This window comes from Rhinolophus ferrumequinum, chromosome 5 (assembly GCF_004115265.2).
Source record: "Rhinolophus ferrumequinum isolate MPI-CBG mRhiFer1 chromosome 5, mRhiFer1_v1.p, whole genome shotgun sequence".
NCBI lineage: Eukaryota > Metazoa > Chordata > Mammalia > Chiroptera > Rhinolophidae > Rhinolophus > Rhinolophus ferrumequinum.
Window position 1 is genome coordinate 18,242,918 of NC_046288.1, and position 16,693 is coordinate 18,259,610.

General features: G+C 39.7%; 1 protein-coding gene across 9 annotated transcripts in view; it reads left to right on the plus strand.

Moving 5' to 3' along the window:
* The window catches only part of CRACD (capping protein inhibiting regulator of actin dynamics), a 256,852-nt gene extending 247,622 nt beyond the window's left edge, over positions 1–9,230 (plus strand). For 7 of the 9 annotated variants that reach the window (XM_033105791.1, XM_033105789.1, XM_033105798.1 and 4 more), the window contains 3 exons: positions 2,067–2,272; positions 2,858–3,020; positions 5,023–9,229. In XM_033105791.1, the coding sequence (XP_032961682.1) occupies positions 2,067–2,272; positions 2,858–3,020; positions 5,023–5,183 (530 nt within the window). In that variant the 3' untranslated portion in view covers positions 5,184–9,229. Of the gene's footprint in view, positions 1–2,066; positions 2,273–2,857; positions 3,021–5,022 lie in introns of all 9 variants that reach the window. The other 2 variants (XM_033105797.1, XM_033105795.1) reach the window with 2 other exon arrangements.
* The last annotated feature ends 7,463 nt before the right edge of the window (positions 9,231–16,693 follow it).

Consider the following 16,693-nt stretch of genomic DNA (forward strand, 5'->3'; position numbering starts at 1 on the left):
TGACTTGGAGCTCATGGGTCCTGGAAAAAGACACTGTTCCCCAATATTCCCCAATAAAAATTAAAAAACAGTAATAATAATAAATAAATAAATGAGTTCTCTGTATAGCATTATAGATCTAAAGTGTATAGAAAATTAAGCAGAATCTGCCTCTTTTTGTGCTTGAACTCCTAATTCAACTTTATTTTGGTTCTTTCTCTTCCATATAAAGTTCGGGTTAGTAAGAGCCCTGGTTAGGTAGGTTCTGGATGGTCAAAGTGTAAACTTCTATTGGATTTCAAAAGAACAGGATGATAGCCTTTATCCTTTGAAGATAGTAAAGGATTCAGTGCCAGAACGATTATCTCTAAAAGTCATTAATTTTCACTTGAGGGTGAAAAAGGAGATCATTGTTTCATAGACATCAATAATAAGAACAGTCAGTTTTGTAAAGTGGTGATGATGTGCCAAGCACTGTTCAGTGTTCTGATGTCCAGGATCTCTTAATTTTCACCGCAGCCTGATGAGGCATGTGCCATTATCATCTCCACTTTGTGGATTAGAGAACTCAGGCTTACAGAGGTGAGGTAGCTCTTCTAATGTCACATAAGGTCAAACCCAGGTCTGCTCAATTCTGAAGCCCAATTACTCAACCTCGGGTACCACCCACCTGTGAAGTGTGTTTACCCCCAGTTGCACTGGTGAGACAGTAACCACAAGACAAGCATGGACTGGCAGTGAGACGTCCTAGGTTCCAGCTTCCGCCTACAAACTAACTGCTGGGTAACTGTGTGCGTGGCACTTGCTCGCCATGGACCCTAGTGCTCACGTCTATCTAAGGAAGACATGGGACCAGCATCACAGTTTCCCACTGCGTTCCTCAGAGCCCTGCTGCCCTCAGCAGCCCCGCTAGACAGAGCAGTGCACCATTTCCTTCTTTCATTCTTTGGGGTTCCACATAGGATGTTGTTTTTTTGGGGGGAAGGTTCTTGCAAAAAGAAACTTTAAAAAGCAATAAATAAAAGAACAGCAATGAATCAAATAATTGCCTGGGTCCCCCTGCAGGCCTGAGTTTTATGACACCGGAGATTTTATTTTTTCTTCTGTTTTGAGGGAAGAGAAATGCTCCTGTTTTGTCTGTTGATCAAAGCTATTACTTTCCCATCCAGTGGAGTCCCTCAGGCATCAGCACAGAGTTTGTGTTAGGAAGGACCAGTTAAATATCTTAGGGGGTGATGAACATGCCACAAGTTTTAGGGGGTGAGGGCCCGAGATAAGTGAGCAGTTAGTTGCACTGCAAACGGCTTTTGTCTTCACTGAGTCTGATCACCATTCCAGTGTGTGTGTTGGGGGGCGGGGTTCCCACACCACCAAGGAATGCTCGGACGCCAGCTGCGTGTCTTACAGGTCGACTCAAGAGAGCGGCAGCTTCTACGCGTTAAGGACCCAGTCCCACAAAGCTGTACCCCCTTCAGATGCCAATCACAAGTCAGGTTATCACCTGTGCTTTTGACTGGTTTTAATCAGGTTCCCATGACCACCTCTTTGGGTTTAATTGGCTAGAGCAGCTCACAGAACTCAGAGAAACATTTTACTTACTAATCACCGGTTTATTATAAAAGGATGTGACTCAGGAACAGCCAGATAGGCGAGGTGCATGGGACAGGGTATGGGGAAAGGGTGTGGGGCTTTCATGCCCTCCGGGTGGCCACGCTCCCAGCACCTCCACATGTTCACCAACCTAGAAGCTCTGCCTTTGGGGTTTATATGGAGGCTTTAGTACATTAATTGCCTAAATCACTGGCCATTGGTGACTAATTCAATGTACAGCCCTCTCCCCTCCCCGGATATGGTGGGGTGGGACTGACCGTTCCCACCCTGTTGTCACACAGCTGGTTCACCTGGCAACCAGCCCCATCCTTAAGTGAGGTCCCAAAGCAACCTCATTAACTGAACGTGAGATACCTTTATGTTCTCATCACCTAGGGTTTTTAGGAGCTCTGCCTCCTAAAAAGGAGAAACGGGTTTTTAGGAGAAACTGGGACGAAGACCAAATATATAGTTCTCATTTTAAATCACAATATCAGTCTTTCTTCCCACAGAAAAGCCGGTGCTTCAGAGCAGGCACTCTTTAGATGGCTCCAAAGCTGTGGAGAAAGTGGAAACCACGCAGCCACTGTGGATAACGTTAGCACTGCAAAAGCAGAAGGGGTTTCGCGAGCAGCAAGCTACTCGAGAGGAGAGGAAGCAAGCCAGGGAGGCCAAACAGGCGGAAAAGCTCTCCAAGGAGAACGTGAGTAGCCTGGTCTTCAGCTTTAACTTTGCCTTTCTGAGCTTGGCTCTCTTTTGTGGTCACAAGGATTAAAAAAGAAAGAAGGAAGGCTAGCTGGGAATGGCGTAGAATACTTAGAAAGGGTAGAGCAATAAACAAACTGAGCACCATTAAACTAGGGAAGTGTTCGCAGTTAGAAATGTGATTCAGGTTCCTTATATGCTCAGGGTAACCTGATTTGGCAGAATTCACAATGTAACTAGTAGCAGCGATCCACACACACACCAGTTATGTGAGAAATACAAAAATGATTGTATTTGAACAGGAAGTTGAATCGGGAGTCTTGCTCTGTGGCCCTGATTTTACAGTCAGTCTGATGGGGCTCTTCTAGGCAAGTCGCACTCCCTCTTTGGGACATTTGTGCCGAGCTGCTCCATGGTTGGGGGCCAGGGCTGAGTGCACTTCACTCCCAAGTGCAGTCAGCTTGCTCCTTTAGGAGCAGAGGATGAGCACAGGCAGGCAGAAGCCCCCACGGCCTCGCACAACCAGTCTTTCCATGTGTTTAGGTCGAAAACACGCTCTCCCTGACTTTCTCTGCCCACCCAGGTCAGCGTCAGCCCACAGCCTGGAAGCAGCAGTGTCAGCAGAGCTGGTTCCCTGCACAAGTCCACTGCTCAGCCAGAAGAGAAGAAGCTGGAGACGACAGTGTCCAGGCTCGAGCGCAGAGAACAGCTGAAAAAGGCCAACACTCTTCCCACATCTGTGACAGGTAGAGAACAGGTCCATTTCTGTTTAACCGCAGTTACAGGTTCTGCCTCCTAGAGCATACTTTATTTCCTCCAGTGTAATAACCAGTCCAGCATTTCAGGCCTGTCAAAGCAGACGACCGTTTATTAGTGTCATAAACTTTGACACTAATAAAACTCGTCCGTAAAGATCACCCGAAGCTCACCCACCTTCAGTGGTATGAAGGTAAATGTTTAATAATCAGCTCTTCAGGGAGTGGAGAGACCTCTGATTTATAGTATTTGCCATTTGCTGTGGTGTAAATATTTCCCACCATGGCCAGTAGTTTCAAGCTACCAATGTGGTGTCAACTGGTTCTCCAAATTTCTGATCAGTTAACCAGGAGGATACCAGCCATCTCCTTGCCCCTCTGCCTATAGTCCAACAAAATTAGGTTTATGACCTTACTGTAGTAAGGGACACTACATAAGAACCTCTAAACAAAGGAAAAGACAAGATTATAATAGGATTTGGGGGAAAGGGTAAAATTTAGGTGAAATTTAAATGGAGCAGTGTTTTAATAGGCTCAAAGCAAACCAAGGGTGTGGGGTATAAAGGGGTTGACATCAGGGCCCTATTTCTTTGACACTACAAAGTGAAAATAAATGTGTGCAAGCTGTATCCGAAAACCCCTGCCTGCTGCTCTGCACCTAGGTTGGAAATACAAGCTGCTTCTCTGAGCCCATGTGGCTCAGATGCTCCAGGCAAAAGTGGGGTGGCCCCTTTCACTGATGTGATTTCAAACAGCAAGTTTCTGACTCAGCTGTGACTTTAGAGAATAGGTTGTTCAGCTCTAAGTCCCTGATATAACAATTGCATTTGTTTATATGTTCATGAGACATTAAGAGACGCATACACATTTTTAAAGAATTCTTTATTCTGTTAAAAGGTAAAACGATCCAGTAATGTTTCCAACTAGTTCGTTATTACAAATCACATGGAGGATGGATAAATCTAAACAAGTTTCCTCCAGGGGTTAAGAGGGCATCTGTTTTCCCCACTAGGCAGCCCTGAGGGCACCCAACCTCCAGACCCAGGGTTTTCTTATGTTTTGGTGACCTACTTGCTGAAGTCTGGAAATGTAAAGAGATCTCACCGTTAAAGCTGTATTTACTATTGGGTGAGGAGAAAAAAATTTTTTTGAAAACCGCTTTAGAGCACTGTACAATTTCTCAAGAACCTCCACAGGCATTATTTCATTTGCTCTTATACCTAAGTATTAGGGTTCTAAACATCATATGGGTGTGTCAGAATTCATTCAAAATTAAGTGAAAGCTCCAAAGTCTGAGAGATCACACCTTTCTCAGCCTTATTTCTTGGAAGCACCAAAGGGTTAATACAATTCCTAGTGGCTCAGCCTAATACAGCAAGCTTTTGTTCTGAAGTATTTGTCTTGTCCTTTAGTACTTCCTGAGTTCTGCTACTTGTGGGCCATTGCCACTGGCACTGAGTATGACCCAGATATAAGACAGGAACCCCTTCCTTAAGAAGCCTCTAAGGTCTGGTAAAGGAAATGATACAATGCAAAGGGATTGCTCCACAAGACTGAGAGTCTTAAGAGCTGGCAGGATCCATGGGCCTGAAGGGAAAGGGACCCAGGCCATCCTAGATGGAGGCAGGAACTTTTGACCTCAGCAGCTTGATAAATCCAAACTGCTGGTTTGATCTTTTTTTTTTCCCTTGAAATTGACTGGTTCTGACTAGAAGCACAAAATGTACCTTTATTTTTTATCGTACAGGCATAGCTTCTTTGCACAGAAAAAAATTAGGTTTCTAGAAATTCTCTGAAATTAGAATTGACTGCACTGGGATCACTGTAATTTTGTATGGAACGGTTATGATCACATAGTTTTCTTTCCCTAATTCTTCTCATCGAAGATGCCCAGTGTTTCACTGAGTTTTCCTCTCTGAATCCCATGCTTCTGATAAATCAAAATGTCGCTCTGACTTATACCTTTCTCCTTTTCCTTCAAAATGCAACCCAGTGGAGATCTCTGATTCGGCTCCCCCAGCGCCACAGGTGAAAGAAGTCACAAAGAGGTTTTCTTCCCCAGACGCTGCCCCCGTGTCAACAGAACCAGCCTGGCTGGCTTTGGCCAAAAGGAAAGCCAAGGCCTGGAGCGACTGTCCACAGATTATTAAGTAACGAGTGACTCTTGTCCATTCTTACTGCCAGCTACTGGCTCCTCTCTTGCCCTTTTTATTTATTTATTTTTTATATGAGGTAAAGAAACCAAGCTAGGGAAAAGAAGCATGTTTTATAGGCTCTAAAATAATATTTAGAAACTGAACTGGTGGTGTTCCTTGTAAAGAGTGTATTTGCACAACCCTAGGTCCTGGTGCCTTGAGCTCCTCCTCGTTTGAAAGAGAAAATTCTGTCCGAGGGACCACATGAAGCAGTCTCCAGACTAAGAAGCCCTCAGGAGAGCCTGCCACCCCGTCCTCAGCCCCCACATACACACCCACACACCGTTCAGAACATGTACTTTTGCCAATCTCGGTAATGGTTTTTTTTTGATTCTCTACTTCAATTTCTTTTCTCCAAAACATTTACCCTACCCTATATTTGGGGAATTTCTACCTTTTTCTAGAGTACTGGTGAAAAGATCATACATAGAAACAAGAATGCCCAGTCTCCTGAACGCAGTGAGTAACTGGGAATGGTAACTGTCTGGCTCCCAACTCTGTGCTCATTTCTAATTTTCATGAATTTTCCCCAACCTGAAACTGTGACACAGCAAATCCATTCACACTTCTGCCGCACTGTGGGTCTACAGGCTCTGCTACACCAGCCCTCTCCTTAAGGACATGGGAAACATTTGGCCCAGCTGGCTCCTAGGGAACATTTTTATTTAATATGGTAAAGAAAGGAAACTACAAATTCTCTTTCTGTCTCTGAGAATCCCTATCGAGTGCAGTTTTTCTTAGGATGTCCAGGTTCCATCCCAGGCCTAGTATGAGGACAGTATTTTGCCGGAAATGCATATTCTGGCAAAAACTTTTCAGATAAATTCTGATACATCCCAGAAGTTGAGAAGCTTGGGATATACTGCTTCTATTGTAATCTAGTTTTTAAAACTCTGAAGGGGAGACATTTCATCCAAAGAAGCAAAAGTGATACAGGAAAAATAATAAAACAATCCCCAAACCACCTATTTATTACAAGATACAAGAGGCTATTGACATTACGTCTGAAAATTCGTTGCTTTCTTTACCATACTCGAGTAATTCATAGAGTCAATAGCATTTATAATTTAGCATTCACCTTGCTACCTTTAAAAAATATCAGTTTTAAGTGGCCTTGTTATCATACACGTTATACAAAGAAGGGACTTGGCAATGTAAAAGCCACATATATTCACTTATTTCCCTAAATTTGCTGTACATGAAACAGACAAACAGCAAACCCACACATTGCTGGTACTAACTTTATATTTCATGGTGTTGGCATATTCCCATTTTCTTAGCTTCTGATTCCAAAATATAAGTACAAAGCCTTTGCCCAGTGCAGGAGAAGTTACATCCTTTTTTCCTCTCCTATAAAAACACATTTTATTAGTATGCATCATTATTTTCCTTTATGCTCACTCAATAGGCAATGTGCTGTTATTCTATCATTTACCCTAAAGAAAAGATGACAGCAAAGTTATTTACCATATAGAAGGCATTTTCTTTCTGGAAATGATGTCTCAGCATCATGATAGCAGCTGGCATGTGTAGTCAAGTGGATAGTTGTACTCTTACAAGTTGGATTTAATATTATATATACTGGACCTTCAGACTGTTAAGAATCAGTGTAACTTTGATTTTTTTTTTATTACTATGGGAAGCAATTAATATTCCACTGCACATTTTCCATCCTGATGTTCATTTCTAAATCAAACACATAGGTATTTGTTAATTTCAATGATTTCCTCACTAATATAACTACCTAGAGCCCTGGAATTATACTGCTACAGTAAGTCTTCTGAGCTGACTTTTCCCTTCATTCTGTTAGCTTTGGATACTGTCGTAGTAATGTCAGAGAACAAGCAAAGAAATCAGATGACTGACAAACGGTAGATGACCACTCTGTCCTGGCTCACCTACCACCAAGCCCCTACAAAGGAGGAGAAATACCTCAGTTAAAAGGTTGCCATCAGAATCTTTAAAAGAAGATTATACTGAGGAAAGCACAGTCATAGAACTTATTTCCAACAATTTCTAAAGGCTACATGTTTAATATTTCATGTAAAAATTACTCCAAATTTGCACTAAATACCAATGAAGTGTTATTTTGCTTTAGTTGCTTTGCAGTCTTTTCTGATCAACAAACTATGGGGGAAATTCTGTAAAAACATAAATTCAAGACTTTTTTTAAAAAGAAATGAATGATTGCTCTGTTAAATACTTTTTTTTAAATTAAAACAAACATACACTTCTCCTGGCAAGGTTATAGATGATTAAATTCTGTTCATAGACTTACATATATAAAACTAGAGTTTTTTGTTTACTTTTTAAATTTTTCAAGTGCAATTGTTTCTTACACATTATTAAATTATCATTTTAGCCAGTTATCAGCAAATTGTAGTATGTATTCATTGTCTCTTCTTGTGACGTTTAGTTTAATTGCTTATTTTAAAGCAGAAACATTAGAATTTCAAGTGTCTTGCAATATTTTTACCAACAATAAAATTAAGTAGACTTAACCATGAAAATACCTTAGTGTGATTTTAATATTATTTTGAGATTTTGGTTGTATAAAGTTTTAATGTAAAATGTCCATTATTGAAGGAAAAAGATCTTTCAATAAAAAATACCTACCAGATCTTTGGCACTGATGGAATTTCCTTTTCACATTGATATTTTTACTAATTTCAACCAAGCTCAGATTTACATAGCTTTTGTTGACAAAGAAAAATTTCAAGGCATTTTACATGGTGCCTTATATTTTTCACTAGGTGTTTTTGGAGAAAAATAATAGGGGCAAATCAAATGTTTATCTCACTCCTAAGTGGGAACCTAATGGTCTTTGTCTCAGACAATATGATCCTTCAACCTCCTTACTCATCGTGTGGGCCATGGAACAGCAACATGTGCATGAGCTGAGAGCATGTGAGAACTGCAGCTAAGGGCCCCAGGCCAGACCTACTGACTCACATGGCTGGACTAGGATGGAGTGATGTGAGTGAGATACTTGCCTCAGATGCAAAAACTCAGTAATAGAGATAAATACTGTTTTGGATATGGATCCAAGATGACAGCTTGCCCCCTCCCTAGAATACATCAAATTTACACTTAGAGCAATGCCTACCGAGAGACAACTGAGGGCTAATTGAACAGCTTCTGCACAACAGACAAAAGAGAGAGAACACATGGAGAAGGATGGGGACCCATGAGAACTCTCCAGGACCAGAGGAGCCGTGAGCACCATTGTTTACATTTCCCCAGCACCTGGATAGCAGGCAGGCGCTCTATCCAGGTTCGCTGACCTGCAGGACCACCGTAGCGCATCCCTGGCCACTCCGCCCAGAGCTAGGTCCAGCAGGATCAGAAGGGTGCCAGAGCCCTCACACATGGGCCCCTCCATCTGGAGATTGATCTAGTGGGTATGGCAGGGCACTAATGCATGCACCTACTGGACTGCACACGCACTCAGGTTACCCTGCCTGGAGAAAGTGCGGAACTAGCAAAACACTGTGGTACTTGCACGCAGAGCTGCCCTGCCAGGACAAAGTGCACAGCCAGTCAAGTGCTGCGATGTGTGCACACAAAGCTGCCCTGTCCGCAGTGCAGAAGTAGTAGGGAGCTGCAATACTCAAAACTCAGAGCAGGCCCATCCAGACCAGGCTCAAGCAACAGACAAAGCAACAGGGAGATCCGCAGGGACACCAGGCAGCCCCACCCAAATCGGAAGGAAAAGGAAGTGCACACACCAGGCTGCCCTGCCTGGAACCAATTCCTTCTGGCCCACCAGGCAGCACAGTAAGCACCACACGTGCCCAGCCCAACTTCACCCTACCTGCCAAAACCATTCAGCACAGTCTACACAAAAGCCACTTTTTCAAGATTGTGAGATAGCCATTTCGTCTAACTCATAGGGACAAAGAAACTCAAACAAAATGGAGACAGAAGAACATGCCCCAAATGAAGGAACAAGAAAACACACTAGAATCCTAAAATTTACCATAAATTTTAGGAACCATAAAAGACCCCAGATAGCCTTGGCAATCTTGAGAAATAAGAACAAAATGGGAGGTATAATGATACCTGACATCAAATTATACTGCAATGCTATAGTAATCAAAACAGCATGGTACTGGCATAAAAACAGACACATAGATCAATGGAACAGAATAGAGAGCCCAGAAATAAATCTATGCCTATGTGGTAATTTAATCTATGACAATGGAAGCAAGAATTTACGGTGGGGTAAAGACAGTCTATTCAATAGATCGTGCTGGGAAACCTGGACAGACACATGCAAAAAAATGAAGCTAGACCACCTCCTTACACCATATACAAGAATAAATTCAAAATGTATTAAAGACTTAAATGTAAGATCTGAAACCATAAAACTCCTAGAAGAAAAAAGTTTACAGACATACCTAAAATAAGATTTTTACTGATATATCCCCTCAGGCAAGGGAAGTAAGAGAAAAAATAAACATGTGGGATTACATCAAACTAAAAAGTTTTTCACAGCAAAGGAAACCATCAATAAAACAAAAATGGATCCTACTGAATGGAAAAACATATTTGCCAATGTTATATCCGATAAGGGGTTAATATCCAAAATTTATAAGAAACTCAATTCAACTCCAAAAAACCCCAAACAACCCAATTAAAAAATGGGCAGAGGACCTGAAGAGACATTTTTCTAAAGAGGATATACAGATGGCAAACAGACATATGAAAAAATGCTCAACCTCACTAATCATTAGAGAAATGCAAATAAAAACCACAATGAGATACACCACCTCACCCCAGAAAAAACGGCTATCATCAAAAAAATCAACAAACAACAAGTGCTGGAGAGGATGTGGAGAAAAGGGAACCCTCTTGCACTGCTGGTTGGATTGCAGATTGGTGCAGCCACTATGGAAAACAGTATGGAGGTATCTCAAAACTCTGACAATGGAACTACCTTATGACCCAGCAATTCCACTCCTAGAGAAATCCAAAACTCTAATTTGAAAAAATTTATGCACCCTGATGTTTATTGCAGCACTATACACAATAGCCAAGACATGGAAACAACTGAAATGCACATTGGTGGACAACTGGATTAAGAAACTGTGGTACATTTATACAATGGAGTATTATGCAGCCATAAAGAAGAATGAAATCTTACCATTTTCAACAATATGGATGGACCTAGAGAACAATATGTTGAGAAATAAGTCAGACAGAGAAAGACAAATACCATATGATCTCACTTATATATGGAATCTAAAGAAAAGAATAAGTGAATGAACTAATTAGAAACAGTCTCAGAGACATAGAGGAAAAACTGAGGGTTGCTAAATGGGAGAGGGTGGGGATAAGAAGGAAGGTGAGGGGATTAGAAAGCACACTCGGTAACCACAAGATGGCCACTGGGATATGAAAGTCAATTTGGGGAATGTAATCAATAATGTAAAGATTTTGCAGGGTATCCGATGGACACTTGTCTCATAGGCAGACCACCTCAGGGATAATGTAGATGCCTGATCACTGCACTGTACACCTGAAGCTAAAGCTGAACAATAATGAATGTCAACTGCAATTTATATGTGTGTGTGTGTGTGTGTGTATATATGTAAATATATACATATATATATACACACATACACATATGCATATATATATACATATATACACACATATTTTATACACACACACACAAACACACAAATATATACTGTTACAGGGAGTACAACATTTAGAGACAGTGGAAATGTAATGACTGTATGCAATGTCAGAGGGGTAGTAGATGGGGGAGGGGGGTTATCACTGTGTGAGGGATATAAATGATAAATGTTTAACTATTAAAAAAATAAATAAAAATTAAAAAAATGAAACACCCTGGAGAAAAACTCCAATGAAACAGAGTTAATGAATGTGCCTGATAAAGAATTAAAAGAAATGGAGGCGATCCAAGATGGCAGAGTAGATAAACACTGCCTGCTTCCTTCCATGAACACATTAAAATTACAAATAAATTATAGAACAGTCAACCTTGAGAATCATCTGAAGTCTCGCTAAAGGGAAGTTTTATAACTAAAGACATAAAAAGAAGCCATGTCAAGACAGGCAGGAGGTGTGGAGAAGTGAAATGGGCTGGCCCCAAACCTCCATGTGGCGGTTGAGAACCGGGAGGGTTATCTCAGCTATAGAGGTTGGTTCCCTTCCAAAGGGGTGAGAGACTTCAGCCCCACACTGGCCTCCCCAGCCCAGAGTACTGATGCCAGGAAGAGGAGCCCCCACAACACTTGGCTATGAAAATCGGGGGATTCTCCCCCCATTGTGTGAGAAGCTGGAATAGTGCAGAGAAAACATAATACTACAGTGTGAGAGAGAATAAAAGGCTACAGTTGGAGAGAAAATAAAACATTCTACCAACATGAACTGGAAAACGAAAGACCTCTTCCTATCAACCTGCTGCAGAACCCATTTCTGTAGATGTCTAGGAAGAGAAATAATAAATCATTAATTGCCATGAATAACCAAGGCAATATGACAGCTCAGAAAGAAAATGAAAAGTCTCCAGAAAATGCACTTAAAGACATGGAAATATGTGACTTAAATGGCAGACAATTCAAGATTGCAGTTCTGAAAAAACTCAACGAGAAGCAAGAAAACACAAATGGGCAGTTTAATAAACAAAGAAACACAATCAAAGAACAAAATGAACATTTTACCAAAGAGACTGAAATTTTAAAAGAGAACCAAATAGAATTTCTGGAGATTAAGAACTCAATAGAAGACATGAAGAATAAAATAGCCAGCTTAGGTAGTAGAGTTGATCAGATGGAGGAAAGAATCAATGACATCAAAGATAGAAACCTGGAAGTGACACAGATGGAAGAAGAAAGAGACTTGAGACTTAAAAGAAATGAAAGAACTCTACAAGAACTTTCTGACTCCATCAGAAAGAGCAATATAAGAATAATGGGCATACCAGAAGGAGAAGAAAGAGAGAAGGGAACAGAGACTATTCTCAATAGTCGATGAGAACTTCCCAAAGTTGTGGAAAGAACTGGATCCTCGAATCCAAGAAGCAAATACAACACCTAATTACCTCACCCCAACAGGCCTTCTCCAAGGCACATTGCATTGAAGCTGTCAAAAATCAACGACAAAGAAAGAATCCTCAAGGCAGCCAGGAAAAAGATGGCGGTAACGTACAAAGGAAAGTCCATTAGAATATCATCAGATTTTCCAGCAGAAATTGTACAAGCCAGGAGGGAGTGGAACCAAATATTCAAACTATTGAAAGAGAGAAATTATGAGCCAAGAATAATATACCCAGCAAAGATATCCTTTAGATATGAAGGAGGAATAAAGACCTTTCCAGACAAACAGAAGCTGAGGGAATTTTCTAACACACAACCTGCACTACAAAAAATACTAAAGGAGGCTATTCAACCACCATCAATAGGGACAGTTTGTGGCAACCAAAACATAAAAAGGGGGAGAGTAAAGGCCTGAACCGGAATATGGGAATGGAGAAAGTAAGCATGCTGAATAAAATGGAATACTCTAAATATCAAATTTTCTTTTACATAAACTTAATGGTAACCACTCAAAAAAAAATACAGAACTGAAATAACTACTGTAAGAAGAAACAGAGGGGAAAATCATAGAATACCACCACACAGAAATAATAGCCAACAACAAAAAGGCAAAGAAACAATGGAGACACAGTCTTACCAGAAAACTAAAGATAGAATGATAGGAAATCCTCACATATCAAGAATCACCATAAATGTAAATGGACTGACTCACCAATAAAAAGGCACAGTGTAGCAGACAGTATCAAAAACTAAAACCAATCATACACTGCCTCAAAGAGACACATCTCAGCTCCAATGACAAACATAAAATCAAAGTGAAAGGGTGGAAATTGACACTCCAAGCAAATGGTATCCAAAGAAAATCAAGTGTAGCCATATTGATATCAGATGAAACAGACTTCAGGGTAAAAAAGGTAACAAGAGACAAAGATTTCATAATGATAAAGGGGACTATACAACAAGAAGACATAACAGTCATCAATATTTATGCCTCCAATCAGAGCACCGAAATATACCAAGCAACTACTAACAGAACTAAAGAGAGAAATTGACCAAAACACAATTATACTAGGGGACCTACATCATTGACAGCTATGGATATATCATCCAAACAGAAAATGAATAATGAAATAGACCTAAATGACACATTGTATGAAATGGACATAATTGACATTTATAGAGTACTTCATCCTAAAACATCAGACTATACATTTTTTTTCTAGTGTACATGGAACATTCTCAAGGATAAATCATATATTGGGACATGAAACTTGCCTCAGCAAATTAAAGAAGACTGAAATCATACCAAGCATATTCCCTGATCACAAGCCTTTGAAATTGGATATCAACTGCAAAAAGAAAGCAGGAAAAACCACAAATACGTGGAGATTAAACATACTTTTAAAGAACAACCGGGTCAAAGAAGAAATAAGAGATCAAAAGATACATAGAAACAAATAAGAATGAAAATACATCCTACCAAAATTTTGGGGATGCAGCAAAAGCACTTTTAAGAGGGAAATTTATATCATTACAGGCCTATCTCAAGAAACAAGAAAAATCCTAAATAAATAACCTCACATTACACCTTAAAGAACTAGAAAAAGAACAAATGAAACCCAAGGTCAGCAGAAGAAAGGAAATAATAAAAATCAGAGCAGAACTAAATGAAATAGAGAACAAAAAGACAATAGAAAAAATTAATGTGACAAAGAGCTGGTTCTTTGAAAAGATTAACAAAATTGGCTAGACTCACTAAGATAAAAAAAGAAAAGACACTAATAAACAAAATCAGAAATGAAAGAGGGGAAGTTATCATGGACACCACAGAAATACAAAGGATCATCCAAGAATACTATGAAGGACTATATGCCACCAAATTCAGTAACCTAGAAGAAATGGACATGTTCTTAGAAACATATAGCTTTCCTAGGCTGAACCATGAAGAACTGGAAAATCTAAATAGGCCGATCACCAGTAAGGAAATTGAATCAGTCATCCAAAACCTTCCCAAAAGCAAAAGTCCAGGATCAGATGGCTTCAATAGTGAATTCTATCAAACATTCAAAGAGGATCTAATACCAGTCCTGCTCAAACTCTTCCAAAAAATTGAAGAAGAGACAATACTCCCTAACGCATTTTATGAGGCCAACATTACCCTGATACCAAAACCTGGTAAGGATAACACAAAAAAAGAAAACTACAGACCAGTATCTCTGATGAATACAGATGCAAAAAATCCTAAACAAACTTCTAGCAAATCGAATGCAACAATACATTAAAAAGATTATTCATCACAACCAAGTAGGGTTTATTCCAGGGGCACCAGGATGGTTCAACACACGCAAATCCATCAATGTGATACATCACATAAACAAAATAAAGGACAAAAATCATATGATTATATCAATTGGCACAGAAAAAGCATTTGACAAGATACAACATCCATTTATGATTAAAACACTTAATAAAATAGGTATAGAAGGAAAATACCTTAACATAATAAAGGCCATATATGACAAACCCTCAGCTAATCTCATAATTAATGGTGAAAAACTGAAGCCCTTTGCTCTACGTTCAGCAACATGACAGGGCTGTTCCCTATCACCTCTGCTTTTCAACATAGTGTTGCAAGTCCTCGCCAGAGCAATCAGGCAAGAGAAAGAAATAAAAGGCATCCAAATCGGGAATGAAGAAGTTAAACTGTCACTCTTTGCAGATGACATGATGCTATATATAGAAAACCCTAAAGAGTCCACCAAAAAGCTATTAGAAACAATCAACGAATACAGTAAAGTTGCCAGCTAGAAAATCAACTATAAAAGTCCACTGCATTCCTATATACTAACGATGAAATCTCAGAAAAATAAAAATAAAAAAATTCCTTTTGCAATTGCAGCAAAAAGAATAAAATACTTAGGAATAAACATAACCAAGGATGTGAAAGACCTATATGCTGAAAACTATAAGACAGTTTTAAAAGAAATTGAAGAAGACACAAAGAAATGGAAAGACATTCCATGCTCATGGATTGGAAGAATCAACATAGTTAAAATGGCTGTATTACCCAAAGCAATACACAGATTTAATGCAATCCCCATCAAAATCCCAATGGTATTTTTTAAAGAAAAAGAACAAAAAATCATCAGATATGTTTGGAACCACAAAAGACCCCGAATACCAAAGCAATCTTAAGAAAAAAGAACAATGATGGAGGTACCACACTCCCTGACTTTAGCTTGTACTACAGGGCAACAATAATCAAAACAGCATGGTATTGGCAGAAAAACAGACACATAGACCGATGTAATAGAATTGAGATCACAGAAATAAAACCATATAAATATGGACAGATAATCTGACAAAGAAGCAAAAAACATACAAACAATGGAGAAAAGACAGCCTCTTCAATAAATGTTGCTGGCAGAATTGGAAAGCTACGTGCAAAAGAATGAAACTGGATTGCTATCTGTCACCATGTACCAAAATTAATTCAAAATGGATCAAAGACTTAAGCATAAGACCTGAAACAATAAACTGCATAGAAGAAAACCTAGGTACTAAACTTATGTATCTTCGGTTCAAAGAGCACTTTATGAATTTGACTCCAAAGGCAAGGGAAATAAAAGCTAAAATAAGTGAATGGGACTCTAGCAAACTTAAAAGCCTCTGCACAGCAAAAGAAACCATCGGCAAAATAAAGAGGCAACCAACTGAATGGGAGAAGATTTTTGCAAACAGTGCCTCCAAAAAAGGGCTAATATTCAAAATATACAAGGAACTCATACAACTCAACAACAACAACAAAAAAAACAACCCAATTGAAAAATGGGCAGAGGACCTGAAGAGACATTTCTCCAAGAGGACATACAAATGACAAATAGACATATGAAAAAATGCTCAACATCACTAATCATTTGAGAAATGCAAATAAAAACCACAGTGAGATATCACCTCACCCCAGTTAGAATGGCAATCATCAATAAGACAAATAGTAACAAGTGTTGGAGAGGCTGTGGAGAAAAAGGAACCCTCACACTGTTGTTGGGAATGCAGACTGGTGCAGCTGCTATGGAAGGCAGTGTGGAGGATTCCTCAAAAAATTACGAATAGAAGTACCATGACCCAGCAATCCCTCTCCAAAAAATCTGAAAACATTTATACATAAAGACAAGTGTGCTCCAATGTTCATTTCAGCTTTATTTACGGTGGCCAAGACATGGACACACCAAAAACGCCCTTCGATAGATGAATGGATAAAGAAGTTGTGATATATATACACAACGGAATACTATTAGGCGGTAAGGAAAGGTGAAATAGGATCATTTGTGACAACATGGATGGATCTTGAGATCATAATGCTAAGCGAAATAAGTCAGACAGAAAAAGCAGAGAACTA